General features: G+C 34.2%; 2 protein-coding genes across 2 annotated transcripts; one reads left to right on the top strand and one right to left on the bottom strand.

Annotated features, from left to right (window-relative positions):
- Positions 1 to 1464: 1464 nt before the first annotated feature.
- Positions 1465 to 9571, bottom strand: LOC137390096 (vesicle transport protein USE1-like). The gene is made up of 6 exons (XM_068076346.1): positions 9348 to 9571; positions 6034 to 6083; positions 5853 to 5934; positions 4647 to 4815; positions 2667 to 2842; positions 1465 to 1848 (listed from the first exon to the last, which is right to left on the bottom strand). Exons 1-6 carry the CDS (start codon positions 9450 to 9452, stop codon positions 1666 to 1668), a joined length of 765 nt encoding a protein of 254 aa, XP_067932447.1. The 5' UTR covers positions 9453 to 9571; the 3' UTR covers positions 1465 to 1665.
- LOC137390095 (stabilizer of axonemal microtubules 5-like) lies at positions 9503 to 15220 on the top strand. The gene is made up of 8 exons (XM_068076345.1): positions 9503 to 9606; positions 9737 to 10219; positions 10446 to 10645; positions 11197 to 11416; positions 12172 to 12290; positions 13018 to 13222; positions 13325 to 13413; positions 14576 to 15220. The coding sequence occupies exons 2-8, from the start codon at positions 9748 to 9750 to the stop codon at positions 14732 to 14734; spliced, it is 1464 nt and encodes a 487-aa protein (XP_067932446.1). The 5' UTR covers positions 9503 to 9606; positions 9737 to 9747; the 3' UTR covers positions 14735 to 15220.
- Positions 15221 to 20436: the final 5216 nt, after the last annotated feature.

The following is a 20436-nucleotide window of genomic DNA, read 5'->3' as shown; positions in this document are numbered from 1 at the left end:
CTTTGCTTACACAGGTCAAGGCCATTTAAAGCAACTTTGACCGTCAGACAAAGAAAATAGTGAATTAAATTATGTGTATTGAAATTAAAAGCTCTTTTTGCATAAAGCAAAGATAAACAGGAGGATATATTTAGATAGTTCTGAAGTTCTGAAGTTTTGAAGCAAACAACTTTATGTGCAAATTAAAATACGTTTGCAGAAATAATTACCAATGGTTCGATATACAAGTGATATAAAACTGTAATTTAGTAAATACATGTACTTGTATGTACCAAAATAGATATGGAAAATCTGGTTTTAGAAAGGATTTGTGCTTTCATTGTTTAGTTTGTACATGAGCAGACAACCTTTAGGTTTTTACCCATGGTCTTATGCACAATGCCGACAACTATTGGCATTGCTCCAATGTAGTAGTAAAAATCTTTTCTCGTTAGTGATATGAACAGTTTGACTCATTGAAATTAGAAATAACCAAAACATGGATAGTCATGATTGATTAATGAAATGAAGGAATCTAGCAGCATCTTCACCTTGCGGCGACCTTGTTCAGTTCAAGTACAGTACATGTATATCTTATAGGATGATCATTATTCTATTATGGACAAACTTGATTTCAGCCTATCAATGGAACACAGGCTTTTATCTCTTTAAGTTAAAGAGTCAATACTAAATTTACACCCTAATTTACATTTTGTGGTGTACCTGAAGCCATCAGATCTAACAAAACGAGAAAAACCCAAATCCCTTGGCTTCGAGTTACAGGTTGAAGTTTGCATTTACACATGAGCAGACAACCTATAATCCTTTACCCATTCTCATATACACAATGCCAATAACTACCAAATTTGTGTAGCGCTCTAGACTAGTAATGAAAATCTTTGTTCTACAGTGATTTGTAACTTGACCCACATAATTTGGAAGTAACAGAAACATGAACAGTCATGGCTCACATGTAATCTTTACTACAATAATACAGGTCCGTCCCAAGTGACAGTTATAAAATGGGGAAAATAACTGCATCTTACAAGATTTGAACTTTCAGTCTGACACTCTACCACAACCCTTCCAGAATAATTGTGCACATAGTTATTCTCTGTGCTTTATTGGCACTCTGATGATCACACTGGACTGCAAGGATGCTTGTGATTAATAAAATATGATGCAGAAAGATCGCAACAACTTCGTTTGGCTCAAATATATCTACAGTAATATGACTATTCTGTTGTCAGATACTTCATTCTAGCCTATTATTGGAACACAGGCTTTGAACTATTTAGGATAAAGTGGTAATGTTAAATTCAGAGGCATTGTCATTGCATTTAAAGGCATATATGAAACCATTAGAATTAATAAAACTTAAGAAGGCCAAATCACTTGGCCAAGGGTTATCGATCGAGGTTTGTGACGTCTTGGGAACCCAGCAGGGCTATACATGACATGCATATAACAAACAAATATTGTTAGTCTTTGAATAACACAATTATATAAGCGAAGAATATAGGCATTGTGGTAATAATTTAATTATAATATGACAGTTATAAAAAGAGCCAATATTTGACCAATAGGTATGAATAACCAACACAACAATATTGCTTAACAGGTTCATGATAACATAACAGAGAGCACCATTAAGTGATAGGCTGGTGTTGTTAGCCTTGACATCTACTAAATTCTCGGTTTGTGAAAGACTTTCATAAAAATCACTGTCCAGACAAACACGATAATAATAAATATTAACAATAATAACATCCAACAGTTTGATTTCTTGGTGTGTTCTTCTAGCCGAGCAGACTCTATCTTTAACTGGCTGTAGTTCGAATCTGCCAGCTTGTTAGTGTCTTCAAGTCTCTGCAAAATATAGACCACATAACGTGACACTACGCGCAAGGTTGCTAAATATGACACACGACACAAGGTGACATGCAAAACTAAATTCTCCAAGCGACAGAGAGGACAAGTTGACATACAGGATAAGGTTTCTCCAAGAAACGGAATACAGGTAAGTACACAGAATGAAGTATCTGTACATCAGATATGATACTGTGTGTCAGCAAATGACACGCAAGCCAAAGTGGTTCACAAATATATTGCTTAATAAGCTACGATATTAGCTATACCAATATTCCCACATGATAAATGAAACATTGTAAATTAGCACGCTTGCTATTTAGGCATTTCCTGTTGCAGCAAGTATGAGAAATGAAGTAATCACCTTTTGGAGATAAACTGAAACTTCTGGCCCCAACTGCTTAAGAATTGACTATCAGCAAGTTTTCACTTCTACTTACTCACAGAAGATGAGTTTGATTTACACAGGTAACTGCTGAGGGTGTGCATGTATACTCATAAGCAGATGACATGATAATAATGGCCAAATGAGCACACGAAATTGTCACAGCTACCATATAAAGTATACAGCGCAGTAGGTGACCAGATAAGCAGACAACCGAGAGATGCCACCATACCAGCAACTGACTACTGTAAAAGCTACCAAATAAGCATATAATACGATAAATGTGACCATAGCAGCAGATGACATGGTAAAAGCCATCAGAGTAGCAAATAAAATGGTAATACATCCATGGCAGCAGCAGATGTGGTGAAAAACCTACATAAGAAAAAATGACATGTTTGAAGCAGACGATAGACCAGATAACCGTACTCACTTTAGTATCCTCTTTCACGATGCGACTGGCAACCCTCGCGTGGTCCTTCATATTACGCGCCATGTTCACCATATCCTCTGCAAGTCTCTCTTGCTGCTTCTCATGATGTGACAGGACAGAGTCCAACTCTGACTCGGTGGTATCTGCTGAGACACCACCTCGCTGTCTTAGACCGTCTGAAACAGACTCCGAAATAAATTTGTAAGAAATAGCCCATGATCTCATGCTGTCACATGTAAATACGAGTTTTAAATAACTAGCCGTAACATCTGTACCAAAGATCTTAGGCTAAGCAATTAAAATAACAAATGAAGGCCAAAAAAAACCTTTGAGAGATTTCCTAGAAAAAAACAGTAAAAGAACAAATCTCAAAAGGGTGTTTCAACACAATGATATATAATCTTGTATGTTCACTGTATGCCATATAAACTGGTAAGTATGTTCACTGTATGCCATATAAACTGGTGAGTATATTCACTGTATGCCACATCCACTTGCGAGTATGTTCACTGTATGCCATATAAACTGGTGAGTATGTTCACTGTATGCCATATAAACTTGTGAGTATATTCACTGTATGTCATATAAACTGGTGAGTATGTTCACTGTATGTCATATAAACTTGTGAGTATATTCACTGTATGCCACATCCACTTGCGAGTATGTTCAATGTATGCCATATAAACTGGTGAGTATGTTCACTGTATGCCATATAAACTTGTGAGTATATTCACTGTAAGCCACATCCACTTGCGAGTATGTTCACTGTATGCCATATAAACTGGTGAGTATGTTCACTGTATGCGATATAAACTGGTGAGTATGTTCACTGTATGTCATACAAACTTGCGAGCATGTTCACTGTATGCCATATAAACTGGTGAGTATGTTCACTGTATACCATATAAACTTGTATGTTCACTGTATGCCATATAAACTTGTGAATATGTTCACTGTATGCCATATAAACTTGTGAGTATGTTCACTGTATACCATATAAACTTGTGAGTATGTTCACTGTATGCCATATAAACTGGTGAGTATGTTCACTGTATGCCATATAAACTGGTGAGTATGTTCACTGTATGCCATATAAACTTGTGAGTATGTTCACTGTATGCCATATAAACTTGTGAGTATGTTCACTGCATGTCATATAAACTGGTATGTTCACTGTATGCCATATAAACTTGTATGTTCACTGTATGCCATATAAACTTGTGAGTATGTTCACTGTATGCGATATAAACTGGTGAGTATGTTCACTGTATACCATATAAACTTGTGAATATGTTCACTGTATACCATATAAACTGGTGAGTATGTTCACTGTATGTCATATAAACTGGTGAATATGTTCACTGTATACCATATAAACTGGTGAGTATGTTCACTGTATGTCATATAAACTGGTGAATATGTTCACTGTATACCATATAAACTGGTGAGTATGTTTACTGTATGCCACATAAACTTGTGTGTATGTTCACTGTATGCCATATAAACTGGTGAATATGTTTACTGCATGCCATATAAACTTGTGAGTATGTTCACTGTATACCATATAAACTTGTGAGTATGTTCACTGTATGCGATATAAACTAGTGAGTATGTTCACTGTATGCCATATAAACTGGTGAGTATGTTCACTGTATGCGATATAAACTGGTGAGTATGTTCACTGTATGCCATATAAACTTGTGAATATGTTCACTGTATGCCATATAAACTGGTGAGTAGTTTCGCTGTATGTCATATAATATTGTATGTCCACTACTAGATCACCTAACAGTCTAACAGTGGTTTAGTTTCAATTTTCAAAGCTTTTTAATTTGTAATCAAACACTCGAAGTCTACCATGTGTGAAAGGCAATGAGTCCAGAACAGCTTCCTAATTTCAAGCCCTTTCACCACATAAAGTGAGGGTGGCCGATTAAACACCCCTACATTCGCTGCTACGCACCAGCCACACCAGCTCACCTCCTTCTCCCAGCAACGCTTGTCGTGATTGGCTAGAGAATTTAGCTTTAGCATGCTGAAGTACATCAGGAGCACTGGCAGGTCCAGTTTCCAAAATATTAGCTTTGATACTAGTCTGCTTGAAGAATGGAATGGTCTGAACAACTTTGAGTTTGTCTCCTGGTGATCCCTGTACCAACATGTATAAACTGCAAGATAGCTCAACATACAATAAATGGAAGGTACAGCGACCATCAGACAACTAAAAAATTTTCCAGCATGCCATCTTACTTCCAGAAAACGAGCGCTAACAATGATGATGTTAATGAATTTGGTTATTTGTTTAGGATTGCCGATGTCCAAAAAACCTGCCAATGTTGAAAACTACAGAAAATGTCAAATACTGTATATATTAAAATATTGAAAAGCATAACATTCAAAATCTCTAACTTTCAGTAAGGTTAAAATATAAAACAGCCAAAATTATTAACTGCTTGCTACAGTTAAATTTACAAAAAAAATGTATAGTCAGCAATTAAAATTCATCGTTGTCAACATATCAATAGCCCGCCACAGAAAAGTCCGACTGGAAGAGATAAATCAATAATTGGTTGTGGCATACTCCAAACAAGAAGAAGCTACTGCTGCATAAAGTTGTAAACATTCTACTTTTACATCTCCTTCAATCTCTGCATAAACAGAGGCAACAATCAAGACAAGTCAGTGGCAGACAAGTGCAACAATGAGAATGGTTAATATCTTAAGGTGAGTGCTCAATCTCCTTATTCTTTGGTAGGAGACCGGAGCTTGTGTAGACATTACCAACCAGTAACCACCTGGCTTAACAGGAGTGAGGAAACATTTAAAAAAACTTTTCATATGTAAAGAAATTAGAAACAGACATGTCGATGATGACACTAGCTATAATAGTAGTAATCTTTGAATAGAATAGTCTCCTGAAATGATGTTCGCAGCATATTTGTTTTGCCATAGGAAACAAAACTGATTCTTGACCTCTAGTATAGTTAGTGAAAACTCCAACATTACGTGATGGGAGTGGGAATGTTTCTCAATATCTCAACAACCATTAAACTAATATGAGCAGATGTTCATTAAATTTTATAAAATTGTTTACTTATAAATGTTGTTAGTAAACACATAAGAATACGGTACTACAGTTAGTTTCAATAACCACAAAACAATCTAGAAAACCAATTAATAGTCTACCTGATCCTCAGCCAGTAGGATTCCCTGCAGCACCCCGACTCTTCTCTCATAATCTTTGAGTACCTCAGGATGTGCTTTGTTACTGGACAAGAATAATCAATAAATTGTTGAATTTATTATATTATTATATATTGCACAGAACATTTCAACAAACAAAACTTTTAGTTTTAGTGTGACTTACCAAGATTCCTTGTTCAACAGCGTCAGCTTCTTTTGCAAGTCTTCAACAAACTAAAATAGTACAACGACCTGATTGTCGCAAGAATTAACAAATACAAACGCTTTGATGCACTCATATTTGAATAGGCTAAAAAACTTTGTCGACATATACAATGTATACTCAAAGTTCAATTTTCATTTTCAACTCAACAGTGCTAAAGAATGCTTTGCAAACAGCCTGAGAACAATAGGAAAGCATTAGATTATAAAATGATTGCGCGATATTTAAGGCTATAAGAAACATAGGCTGAGATCCATTAAAGTTTAGCCCTTGACTATGTTCGAACGTCTTCCAATATTTAGCCCTTTCCAGCCCAAGGCTTATAAATAACCAATAGCGGGACAGTAAGTCGCGACTTTTAAAAAAGACTCTGAGGATCACGGTTTATGGCTATCCCTAAATGTTTCTTATTAGATTGCCTGATGTCTTTTTTAAATGTAATGTTTTTAAACACAACAGACATATTGTTCAAATTACTAAGTTATCAAATGTTTTTGGTTGGGAAAAGTTGTGTCTGCTTACCCACAGAGATTACTTAAAACTCATTAGTTTCTATAAACATGTGAGCCTGTCAAGTCTTTTGAGACTTGGCAACCTACTGACGCTGAGGGTATTCCTAGATTTTACCATGTACACTCTAGAAATACTTAAGGTTTTTGGTAAATATTATCCAAAAATATCGAAAGAACAGTAATGAATAAACTCAGAGGTGCTGAGATAACTAAATTGATCATCGCTAGAAAAGAGATTTAACACAATCAAATCTCTATCGCATGCAAACACATTATGAGCCATGAATACGATCACTGAGATTTTTACGACACTAAAAGAATTTACTGAAAAAGAACAGCCAGCTAAAATGAGACTGCAGCGAACAAAAGTATTATGATACAATAAAGTTACATTTATGTCAAAGTCTATTAAGAATATCGAAAATGAGAGATGTTTAAAAACTAGAATTGGAGAATAAGGTAGCACATGAAAAAGCTAAAAAGGGAGGCCCCTAATGAAATGTAAAATCATTTTGACAGAAAAAATCATCTAAAAATTACATCCCCATAATGTTTCTCATACTATTGCGTTGAAGCTGCCCTATGCGTAACAATACAGAATTTTAGTACCAGTAGTATGGTGTGGTAAACCTAAGAATTGGGAAAGATAATTTACCGAACCAACTCTATCAAATGAGCGATGGTCATGAGAAGAGCCATGAAGTAGCGTCTTCGCAGAGTAGGCCAGATTGGTTGGCGTGTCCCATGCTGCCGCAATTCTGTTGGCGAGGAAAGATATCAAATGCAGGGAGGCATGATGGACAGATGAACAGAGAAAGTGACCGAGCTGCTATATATATCCTCAAGGACTTCTGGGACTGAATTTGACACAGAAAAGATGAAAGACACAATTTGCCGAGAATTATGGGAATTTTCATGCAATTGACAACCTTAAATGAATTTATTCATACTGTTCACATGGTATTAAAATTTAGTTATGTTCATGGTCGCACGTTGGAATAATATAAGTATTTGTTCCAGTTAGTAGTTGTCAAAATCCCTTCAAGTAATATTTTTCCATTTTGTTTATATTTTTTCTAGCGACGAGATTTTGTATTTATTGCTTTTTGTCCTCAGGATGTTTTTTTGTTACTTGAGAATACTGTTGCCCACATACTGCATGTAATTTTTCATGAGATTTTTATTAGTGCCTAGTTTATTACACCATGATGGCTAGTTGCAGCAAATAATTTTTTATTGTAGCATACGTGGAAATTCTGCAAAGTTACCAGGCAGCAAAGTAACGTGATTGGTCAGTTCGAACGATCGTTATTAAACTCTATCCCGCCCACTGATGCAACATAAATACTGCTGCAATGGTTAGGCAAGTCAGTTTGTGTTTTGCTCCTGAGGGAGACACATGGACATATTATGTCAATAAAATTGCTTATTCGTTGAAGAAATCTTATAACTTTCCGATCGTAAGTTAAATAACTGACAGCAGCTCGGAGAAGGTTGCATTGATGGTTACTTCCCTCCTGTTGGATCCTGCAGGTTGTATTTTGGAAAGCGTTGGGTTCAGCACACTCTGTTAGTTTCAGCAGAGCCTTAGTGGGTCCATTTCAAGAAAATAACTTGGAGATGTTGTTGCATAGAAATATTACCAAAAGAAGATACAAACAGGGAGTAGAGCCAGACCACAAGATATACACACAAACAGCATGACACCCAAGACATCAAAAGGTTTAACAACTAGAAAAATACCAATAAGAAAATTAGTAACTCCTTAGTGGAAGGAATCCATCATAGAAGATGAGTCAACTGCCATGCAAGAAAACCACCAAAAGAAATTAGACCTCTACCAAACATGACCAAAATAACTGGAGTTAGGCAACATTTCCCATCAGTACACTCTTATGATGTACTTTAGACAAGTCTATCCAAATACTAACCCTCTGCAACACAAAGGTATTGTGTCATTTGACTGTGTCAACGTCATAGTCAAACTGACTAAATATTTCTGTAGCTGTTGTTAATCAAGCAGGTAGCTATACCTGCCTGATGAAGCTGTATAGCTACCTGATGTCTGTTAATTAAATCATTCTAAGACAAGGCAACACCCTTCACATCTGGCATCAATATAAAATCAATTGCTAGCAAGTAATTCTCAAGAGATATTCGCCACTTTCTCCAAGTATCAGACACACTGCCCACAAAAGAGAGCTTTCCAGGGGGTTTCAAACTCGTGTTCACCACAAAAACCCAAAGTAACCACAGCAACAGACCACCAAACCAAACAGCAGATGCAAAAAACACCAATCCAAACAGCAGACCAGGGCCCAAAACTCCAGCTGCCATCATGTAATGATACGTATTGCAGGTGATTACTAATAATCGGTATCGTAGCAAGTGTCCCGATATAAAAACACAGAGACAGACCGCCAGGAGGGACCCAAAGCACTCGTGATCAGAATCTGAAGTGAGCTCGGGCTCCTAATTCACTCGTTCATTACGCGCTCTTTCACCGGGGCTGTCATTTCCGATCTGACTAGATCACGAGCGTTTAATATCACACGCACGTAGTACTATTAAAAATATGAGCGATGAATACTCCATGTTTTTATAGTCAGATTGAAAACGTGACATAAATGAAAATACAAGGCAGCAACCCAGCGCCAACGTTTTAGTCCCTGCGTTCTTTCTAACCAACTTTATTATTTATATTAACTACGAGCTAATAACGCAAAAAAAAGCAAAAATATTGTGATTCAATAGCATTGTTACCTTTTTTAATCTCCAGTTACTACTTTCACATGATGCAGTTGCTTGTTTTTCACAAACATCTAGCAACCGCTCAAAATTTATTTGCAATCTGGAACCGGATGCCATACTATCTACATTGGCTTTTTCATACTTTCTTACAAAAGAACCGGAAACGATATTTAGTAGCTAGGTTACGAGTAAGCGATCGAAGACCTGGAAGCTCAGAGAAAGTTAAGACGTTCTCCCCCGATATACACACTTATTTCATTAAGTCAGACCGGTAAGTGGTTATGATTTTATTTAATTTATTTTAGTAGCATTAGTTTTAAATACCTATTAAATGCTGCATATCTATGCATTTAAGATGACTGCAAGATGTTGCTGTAACTGAATATCTGTTTTGTTTATAGTAGCTGGAACGATGTCTTCTCCTTGTCCAGCTGTAGGCAAGGCCTCAGATAAAAATATGCCAATTCAGCAAGTCAATACAAGTTATTTGCAAGGCTCTCATTTTACACTTTCACAAGAAGAGTCGTGGACACCTTGGACTAGAATGTCAACATTTAAGAAGGATTACGTGCCATACAATGTAGAAGATAAACCGCCTGGTGCAAATCCAAAAGAACCAGCAAAAATCTTTAACAAAGATGAGCGCTTCTTTAACAACAACCATAGTGCATCAGAAACTCTAGCAGAGTTTCAGCCTAAACCATTTTCTAAGAAAGCTACTTATGATACAAATAAACTTCGGCGGACAAATTTCAAAATGGATTCAGACCATAGACAACCTGAACCTTATTTGTCAATTCAAAAAACTTCTTACCTGCCGAAGGATGGCGACTTTTCAAAAGTTCAGCCTAAACTAGACACAACCACCAGTAGCATTCTTCAAGGTAATCAACTTGTTAATCTGTAACATAATACTTTTTTTACAATTATAATTCTATTTCATATTCAACTGGTTTGTAGGAGCATTTCTCAAGTTAGTTACAACTATTTATAGTTAATGCATATTTGGTTTAACAAACCGTAGCTGTAAAATGCTGAATTTGGTAGCATTCAAAAGAGCAAACAATAAATACCACTAGATTTGTAACAACCTTTGTATTTTTTGCTTAGGTGACCGAGAAAAAGCTCCGCCACCTCTCTCAGACTACAGAGACAGATTCCGAGGTGTTTCTACTGACAGACTTCCACCAACAAAAGCTACATCTGGTCCATCAACTATTAGAGGAGACAACAGAACTCACGGATACGAAACAACTCATCAGGATAATTTTACAGGAAAGTGGCAACTACCCGCCATTCCTGTCGCTGCAGTAAGCATTAATCACAAATGGTTTTAGCCTAATTTAATCTAAACTTTAATCATTAAAACCAAAGTAGTTAGTAACGGTAACCATAGTAACGGTTGAAGTGTTTAGCTTCTCTGAATACATTTATAGTATATATTATATAGTGTCAGTTATATTGTATTTATACTAGGTGAACGCCGGCATTGCACAGGTAATAGAAAAGTTTTTGAGCACAAAATTATTTTTAATCAACATATACAACATTTACCATTCCACCTTCTATGCGCAGGTGTTTGTTTATTTCTGTGTGTGTTTGGTCAATGCATAATTCAAATATTTAAAAACTCGAGGCATAGTTAAAACAGATTGTTGAAAAACATTTCTTTCTTTTTTTGCTACAAATTCGCTCAAGATTTAAAGAAGCTTATAAACAGTGGCCAGTAATGTAATAATACTATAATTTACTATAAATTTATTTATAGTAAATACATTGTACGTTAGAAGACAATAAACCTTTTGTTGTATTATAGTTATTTTCTATACTGTTATCATTATTGTTTTATCATAATTTGCAGCATCGAAGTAGTAGTATTCCCCAAGGAGATCTCGAAAAGGAACGACGGCATCGCACTGAGTTCCAAACAGCTTATGAGCCCCACTCGGACATCAAAGGCTATGATCCGTCTGCTGTGACCAACATGCAAAAAACTCAGTTTAGACTAGATGATGGACACAACTTCTACAACGACTATGGCACTACCATGAAAACTGCATATGTGCCTAAGGATGTTGTAGGTGGGTAAAACCAATTGATAATTCTCTTTATCTAAGTTTTTAATCAACCTAACTTTAGAGCTACATTGAATTGAAGTGTTTTAATATTTTATTTTATAGTTATACTAGCTGTGCCTCCCGGCGTTGCCCAGGTGTTAAAAATCAGCTTATAAACAATGAGAAGTGATGAGATTTGCTTACCACTTGCTGGCAGGCAATTCTCCAGCAAGTGGCAGACCATTGCCAAGTGGCCTGACACATTGCCAATAGAAAATTCCACTAATCTAGTTAGTAAGCTTTAAATGCCCGTAGGTAATGACATTGCATCAGCATTGTTGCCCAGCTAGGCTATTCTAATAATAGCTATAGCCGGAATGCAGACAGACATACGACATACAGGCATACTTTGAGAAATATTTAGATTTTAAAACATAACACTGTTTTACTATTAAATAATTTAAATAAATAAATTAAATTATTTATTAAAATATAGTGAAACTATCTCTGCAAAACAACATCTAAATTGCTAAAAACTTGAAAGTTCAAACGTATTTTTTGTCATTGTAAGTTCTCAATAGTTCTTATTTATAAAACACTGTTTGAGTTCCTGATCTGTAATTACTGGTAGCTAGTAGTCCTTTTGACAGACTAACAGGATTGGCTCGTTTTTAAAAAATTTCTCTGGTTAGTCTAATCAAGAAAACAAACAGAAAAACAGGTCAATTTTTGAGTGTTTTTTTGAATGGTTGGTTTTTCAAAACTTTTTAATATTATAGTCGAGAGATCATCAATGGGTGAGAAACGTAACCACAGTGATGTGCCGGAAGGAGACATGGACAAATGGAGACAAGCACAGCGAGGAGGGACAACTACTTACCACTGGGATATGCAGCCAGTAAGTATAACCAGACTTCATAATTTAACGATACACTTTGTGAAAAAATGGAACAAAATATTAACATAAAGAGGCAAAAGTTTTTTATGATTATATGTGTATTTTGCCACAAAGCACTAATAGTTATAGTTTTTAATTTTTACATCTTAAACAAGTTTTCATTTTTGGGGAAAAGAAATTGAAAGAAATTTAATTACATTTGCTAATAACAATATATAACAATATTGCTGCAGACTAACAAGACTAACACTGGTTTATCAGTGATAACGTGTTCTTCAAACACTAGTGACATCTGTTTCTACACACAATGCTAGCATCTTACAGAGTTTTTCAAAATTGCATCAGATCAATGTAGCCTCAAAGTTAAGATATGCTTTCATTTGGTTTTTACAACTTCAGCTAAATTACAAGAAAACTAAGGTAGTTATTTCTTTGCGCGAAGACATTTTATAGCGAAGAAGACTTGTAGAAGACTCGTATGATTTGACCAATAAGAAAAAAGGACTGCAACATATTGGGTTTGAATTCTCAACATTTGGCTGGCCACTTGGCACACCACCACCTGCACCAATCACTCACCATCCACAATGTTTGAATTACATATGCTTGTTCTCTGTGCTTTATTGCCACACATGACGATGTCTCATAGCACACTGAACTACCAGTATACCAGTAGGCAATAACTGTGAGCCAAATGAAAATTAATGTATTTCAACATTTTTTGCAGCCTCCACACGACTTCCAAAAAGAACCAAAGGTTGATGGGGGCAGTATAAGAACCCGTAGTCAAGTACCATTTGGTGATGAAGCTCAAAACAATGATTTCTACAAAACAACCAATCAAGAAGTCTATGTGCCTCAAAATGGCCGACCAGCAAGCAGTGACACTAGCGCCCAAGGCCTCAGTTCCATTCCTTTGGATTATTACTCAGGTTGGTTTCTCTTACACCTTATACCATCCTTGCAAGTTTGTATCCTTGTTTATTTTACTATCCATCCCATACATTATTAACAAGAGTTATGCACCCTTGTAGGTGGCATACAGGGTACCACAACTCAGAAGACTGATTTTACTGATCCTGAGAAGGGGCGAGAGCTAATGAATGAGCAAGCTTTGGAAAGGGTATGTATAGAGATAGTCTGCATTCAGCGGTACAATTAGAATCTCACTCGTAGTATTATTATCCATAGCTGCTCAGAGTTTCCATGTTTTGTTTTTTATTTCTATTATTTAATAATCCTCAAAAATATTTTCTTTTTTTCCAACATTTAACTTAAATATTCTTCAAATACTTATAAAGCTCCATTTTTTCTTTAAATCAGCAAACTCCTATGTTAGCATTCAATGTGTAAAAAAGCTATCTAATTTGAAAAACATTAATAATGTTACAAATGGAGTTGTCGGCATGCCAAAAACAGATTTATCGCTTGCGTACGTGCGTCTGAGAGTTGGTGTGGTCTCCAAAAGCCTAATGGGTGTCACAATGTTTTTCTGATACATGAAATGAAAATTAAAAACTAAACATTGTTTTCACGATTAAAATGGGTTCAGAGATTAGGCTACAAATCTATTTGAATAATCATTATCTTAATATAGCTTGGAGTCTCCATGACTGTTTTTGTATAAAGACCAATATTATTTATATACATGTATATTCATTTGACTTTGTTTGTCTGTGAGTATGTCCGTATGTATGTTCTCTATAGAAGCTAACTTTTAATCAAACAATCTGTCTGAAAATTAGCATACATGTGTTTTTTATACACTCCCAGGTTTTAAATACAAACAACTTTTGGAATCACTAGCACCAAAGAAACGTTAGACCCAAAAAAGAAATTTTTATGAATGAAGTTGACAAAAGATATGATTTTATAAAAAAACAACTAAAATGTTGGCCATCATGGGGCTTAAACCTGGCACTCGGTTTATTAGACCGACATGCTAACCAACTGAACTAACCAGCCACCTTCTGAGGCATCTGAATGATTGTACAAATCAGAGACAAAAACTGCTTCCCTATTTACATTTTGTTTTTATTTGCTTGTATTTGTTTGAAAATTACTAGAATAAACGATTAAAAATTTCAGTAGTATTCTTTACCCGTGCAATGCAAGGTATATCTGCTTATTAAAGCAATACCGGTTCACGGGGCATACGAATAAATACAACTGTGTCAGCATACTTATACATAGCGTCTGTTTTGACAATCGCAAAAGTATTTTATAATAAAAATCAGCATTTTACACACTCAATAAAAATTCACCTTACTATTTTAATTTTCTAGATAAAGCGATCTAATATCAGAGCACCACTAGGAGCCAGTAGGTTCTTTAGTACCACCCACAGAGACCATTTCATACCTCTGACATTAGAGGAGGGGGTATCTATAGATGCTACCAAGCTGCAGAAAAGTTCTGTACCACTGGGTACTCTGAATGGTTAACATATCCGTAGTTAAACGCATTCTTCAAGACACTAGCGCCAGGCTGACAGTTAATTTTTGATTCGTCTGTTCATTTTGTGGAAAGACAATTTTAAAGTTATATTTTGTATCATTCTGGTTTCTTTATATCATTTTATGATTTACTAATGTTACTCTTGCATTACTTGAATATATAAATAATATGAACAATGATATAATAATTTTAAAATAAATGTATATGCTTTAGCGAATTTTTCTATAATCTGATTAAATAACTTTCCATTTAAGCTTTTCAACGGCTAGATAATCTTCGATGTATTCCATTGTCTTACGGGAGTTACACAGAAGCTGTTACTAAAACTAGAAGACAAATCGTAGGAATCTGAGCTGAGAATCTCTTTAATCTCTTTAATCCAAATTTTCACCCTACTTGAGGTCTTCATCTTTCTCAAATGAAGTTCTTGTCATAAAATTTCAGGTAGAGGTTGATCGGCAAAATTATTGCAATGCCACAATGCAGTGCAGTTCAAATGCATCACTACCCTGTTATATAATATACAGTAAATATGAATTGTTCAAAACGCCAAGAAATATACAGTTTTTATTCAAAGCATGTTTATCTCATTTGCTTGTTGTTTTTCTCTACATGAGAGTTTTGAGTTGATAATATGTTTCGATACTTTCTCTATAATGCATAGTGTATATCTATATTAAGTGTTTTAGGTTTAGCTCAAGTTAAATGCTGCTTCTATGGATACATACACTGTATATCACTACAAACTGCACCCTCTTTGCATGCTTCTGTTTGTTTGAAACTGGTTACTATGGTTACTATGTTCATTGCATCAGAACAATGAATGAAGTTTTAAATATTTGGAAAACCTGCCTCTACTCGCCAAAAAGCATCTCTGTGTCAACAAGTTTCTTTTTGATGCTCTACGTCTAGTGCCAGAAACCTTTTGCCAACTTTCAAATTACCAGCAATTCCTTAGACTTGTCTAACCTCAACACGAAATAAGTTGTCCCATGTATCTGCCACTTCACTAGTGTGAGCATTCACCATTCTTGAGATTAAATATAACAGAGTTTTATTTGAAATAACATAAATAACATGTGAGCTGAATATCTAAAAATGATGATGAGTCATATTGACCTATGAGCAGACACACCTTGATGATAAATCAATTAAATTTTTCTGTTATTTTCAAGGCTGAATACAAGCGAAAGTTGTAGTTACCCAGCATCATCTATCAAAATACAGTTTGATTAAACTGCTGAATCTTTTCTGTTTTTGTATTGCTATAATCTACGCATTTCAAAACAAAATGTGACTTTTTAACTAACATGGCTACAACAGTTTTGCGTTAGAATAATCAAAGATGCAAAAATTTAGATAATTGCCTTAAAAAACTACAACAGAAAAACAACTTCCAAAATTAAAATTCTAAAATACAGAATTAAAGGTTGACTAATCAACACCAAAAATTAGAACTGAACCAAGATTTGCCACTTGGTCCCAACTCACTTAAAGTACTCACACATGTGTGAATTGGGGACAGAGTAACCTAGATATCATTGCATCAAAATAGCCAAGAATATTCACAATTGACAGGAACCAAGAAATACGTGTAAGAGCAATTTTAGGATAACCACTGCAAATTCTATTCAGAAAATCTTACAAATTATATTATATACAGTATATATAATATATTATACTGTATTATAACATATTATATATATACCTAATTAAAACATCTTATAAATTAGCTTAATTGTGAAAATACTATGAATACGTGTAGCTGTTTTTGTCTAACCAATGAAAATGGTAGAAATGACCAACCGATAATAAGGCTGGGTACAGGTTTTGCGATGCTCTCCGTAAAATGAAGCAAGTTGTTTATGTTAACAAAGTATTCTATGTACCAAACCAGCATGTCCTAGCCATTCTCCTGAAAATATGATAATATTTAGTATCTAGCTTAGAAACACTACGATAGATAGATGTGTACTTTATAGATGTGTAATTCCTGCAGTTGGCTTAGCAAAGCAAAAAATTATAACTTACATGATAACTAGATGAATTTTGCACAGGTAATAGAATAATTACCTAATAAATTTGAGTAACTTACCTAGAAAACTAGATCTTTACTAAAACAATACTGGCGCTTTGGGCCAGCTTAACAATCGCTATGCGTAACTGTGTCAATAAGTGCTAGTTATTAACCCCAAGCAAGCGCTTTAAGCGTGAATATCTTAACCAATGTAATGACTATTCACTCTATAAATCCACAGTATTCTGTATAGCTTAACGGTTTACTTCGCGGCCTATAGACCTGGAGGTCCTGATATCAAATACAGCGCAGATTTTCCATTGCTAGATTTTTATTGCTATAACTGGACACAGGGTTGAACAAAAAGACAAACACTGAGATTTATATATATAAATGTGTACAATAAAGATACTTTGAATAACTTAAATAATACAGTATATACTTAAATATAATGAAAAAGCATAATCAAAAGTCCCTACATTATAATCTGCTAACAGTAAGCCTGGTGATGCCAGGATTTATTTCATTCTCAATCAGATAGTCAGCAGGTAGGTGTTTAAGTGGCTGGTTCTCAGGAACTCGTTTCAAAACTTTGACTGGTTCTCAGGAACCAGTCAAAGTTTTGAAACGATGATTTTGGTGACCCAAAAGGCACAAAGCATATGCGTGTGAAATTTGGATGGAATCAGTCAAAAAATTAGAAAAAGCATAGCTTTTATGCACACCAACAGACAGACAGACACAATGACAAAGTTTTATTTATTAATATAGATTGAGAATGATCCATAAAGGCCGTCGATGTCAGGATTTCATTCAGTTTTAATCAGATAGTCCGTGTGTGGGTGTTTAAGAAGAACCAGACAGACTTTTGAAACCAAACACTTTTGGCGACCTGGCAAAAGACAGAGTAGATTCGTGTGAAGTTTAGATAAAATGAGCCAAAAAATGTGGAAAAGCATAAAGTTTACGCCGACGAACAGACAGACACAATGACAAAGATGGATTTATTAAAATAGATATATGCACTGTACACATATACTGTAAGTATACTAGGCCACGGTATGCTTTCTGAATAATAATCATTTGACTGTTTTTGCTTTGAAGGAAAAATGAGTATTTCAAACCACGAAAATAAGCAGCATGCACTCAAAATTACAAGGCGACCATAATATATTGAAAAAATCACTAACACATCTTTGTATATAAGTTTGTAAGAACACTGCAAACATTGAATTTATTAATGCAAACATCAACAATCTTTGTGGGCTTTAGTAATTAGTTTTTGCTGCTGCTCAAGCTGTGCTGCCAACAACATAGACATAATTTGAGCCCATCATTAAAGTATTTATCTTTATCGATTAAACAGATGGACAAAATGGCTTCTTAGTATCACTAGGACTGTATAGTTTTATCGTATGCTCAGATTTCATGTAGCCTAGCCACAAATGGTGATAGATGAGACAGCTGAGAGTCAGTAAAAATACCACAACACACCACCATAAACACAAACACACGACCATATTTTCTACTAGACTTTTGTATTATCATTTTAAAGTATAGAAAGCCACTTTTGGTATGTCAAGCATAGTATTTGAATAACAGCTTCAGTTTACAGGTGTGACCAGATCTTTTGTTTAGCATTGCAGAACAAGCAAATCCACCCTAAGAGACATGGTGAAAAACACATGATATAACAAGCAAACATGTAAATATTTTCCCACCATAGATTATTTCATACTAGCTGAATGAAATGCCTGAATGCCTGAATTTTCACAAGCAATAAAAAGTTTTTTATAGAGAAAACTTCTTTACCCAATGAATTTAAGTAACTTAAGCTAGTAATTTAAGCTAGTCTAAATCTGTACTATAATGAGAGCCGGGTCCGTCAGTCTGGAGCTTGTGTTTTTAAGTATGCTTATAATTGTTATGCATCATGATCTCTCACCTAATCAGGATCTTCAAGTGTGCTGTTAGTAACCAATAGTATTTTCTGCAAGCGCTGCATAAGTATGTGCATAATTATTTCACAGTACGACAAGGACAGGGTAGCTCAATGGTTAGTTCACTTAAACTGGAGGTTCCTAGTGCAATTTTGGTGCAAAGCAGATTTTTCGTTTGTAGATTTTATTGCTATAACTGGACATATGAACAACTGATGACAAACAAACACTGAGATTTATTTATAAAGACTACATTTATTTATGTAGATTACATTTATTTATATAGATTACATTTATTTATACATATTACATTTATTTATATAGATTACATTTATTTATATAGATTACGTTTATTTATATAGATTACGTTTATTTATATAGATTACGTTTATTTATATAAATTACGTTTATTTATATAGATTACGTTTATTTATATAGATTACATTTATTTATATAGATTACGTTTATTTATATAGATTACATTTATTTATATAGATTAGGCTTATTTATATAGATTACATTTATTTATATAGATTACGTTTATTTATATAGATTACATTTATTTATACAGATTACATTTATTTATATAGATTACATTTATTTATATAGATTACGTTTATTTATATAGATTATGTTTATTTATATAGATTACGTTTATTTATATAAATTACGTTTATTTATATAGATTACGTTTATTTATATAGATTACATTTATTTATATAGATTACGTTTATTTATATAGATTACATTTATTTATATAGATTACGCTTATTTATATAGATTACATTAATTTATATAGATTACATTTATTTATATAGATTACGTTTATTTATATAGATTACATTTATTTATATAGATTACGTTTATTTATAAAGATTACATTTATTTACATAGATTACGTTTATTTATATAGATTACGTTTATTTACATGTATATATATTACGTTTATTTATATAGATTACGTTTATTTATATAAATTACATTTATGTATATAGATTACGTTTATGTATATAGATTACATTTATTTATATATATATTACATTTATTTATATAGATTTATTTAAAATATATTTCAATAATGGTATGCATATTATAATTGCTATCTCAAATCCTTTCTGCATTCAACCAGAATTCTTGTACTTTCTAAAAGCAAAAGTATTTTTACTCTGTGGCTGTACATGTACATTGATGTCTTGCTGCTAGTTAGAGGTGTGAGGCTATCATGCTGGCAATAATTATGTCTGTGGTAAAGGTAGATAACTTCAGCTCTTTATTTGTCCTCATGTTATGCAACTCTTGTTGTAGGAATTGCTTATAACTTAGAGTACAGCCTAGCAAAGGAGGGGATTGCTCTTTTTTATGTGCTATTCACAAGAACAATTTATATATAATCGTCGTGTGCAAAGATGCAATGCTAGATAATGTAATCTCTCATTCCTTCAGCATTATTCCTTTTGCTGACGGATGAAATAGAGCTAAACAGTTAGATAGGCCACCCCCTCTAACACTAGCAATAAAGCAAATGTAGGCCATAATAAATCCTGCCTTTGAATACTGGGGCTGACATACTAACAACTAGTAGTAAACATGCTATGATATTAGATGCCAAGTTTATTTAAAGCTAGTATGAGTGTAATCAGTCAGCAATACCATTTATAACAATTTTAGATAATAAGAAAACAACTTCTAATGACTAGATTTCAAATCCTACTTTTAGTATGAAGTGCATGCT

Source organism: Watersipora subatra, chromosome 3 (assembly GCF_963576615.1).
Source record: "Watersipora subatra chromosome 3, tzWatSuba1.1, whole genome shotgun sequence".
In the NCBI taxonomy this organism is placed as follows: domain Eukaryota; kingdom Metazoa; phylum Bryozoa; class Gymnolaemata; order Cheilostomatida; family Watersiporidae; genus Watersipora; species Watersipora subatra.
This window is presented reverse-complemented; position numbering and strand designations above follow the sequence as displayed.

Excerpts from the sequence above, each read along its gene's own strand:
- LOC137390096 (XM_068076346.1), bottom strand. The coding sequence starts at position 9,452 with ATGGCATCCGGTTCCAGATTGCAAATAAATTTTGAGCGGTTGCTAGAT. Across the intron at positions 6,084-9,347 it reads GTAACTGGAGATTAAAAAAG|TTTGTTGAAGACTTGCAAAA; the intron begins GTAACAATGCTA and ends GTACTATTTTAG. Across the intron at positions 5,935-6,033 it reads CTGTTGAACAAGGAATCTTG|TAACAAAGCACATCCTGAGG; the intron begins GTAAGTCACACT and ends ATTCTTGTCCAG.
- LOC137390095 (XM_068076345.1), top strand. The coding sequence starts at position 9,748 with ATGTCTTCTCCTTGTCCAGCTGTAGGCAAGGCCTCAGATAAAAATATG. Across the intron at positions 10,646-11,196 it reads CCGCCATTCCTGTCGCTGCA|CATCGAAGTAGTAGTATTCC; the intron begins GTAAGCATTAAT and ends CATAATTTGCAG. Across the intron at positions 13,414-14,575 it reads ATGAGCAAGCTTTGGAAAGG|ATAAAGCGATCTAATATCAG; the intron begins GTATGTATAGAG and ends TTAATTTTCTAG.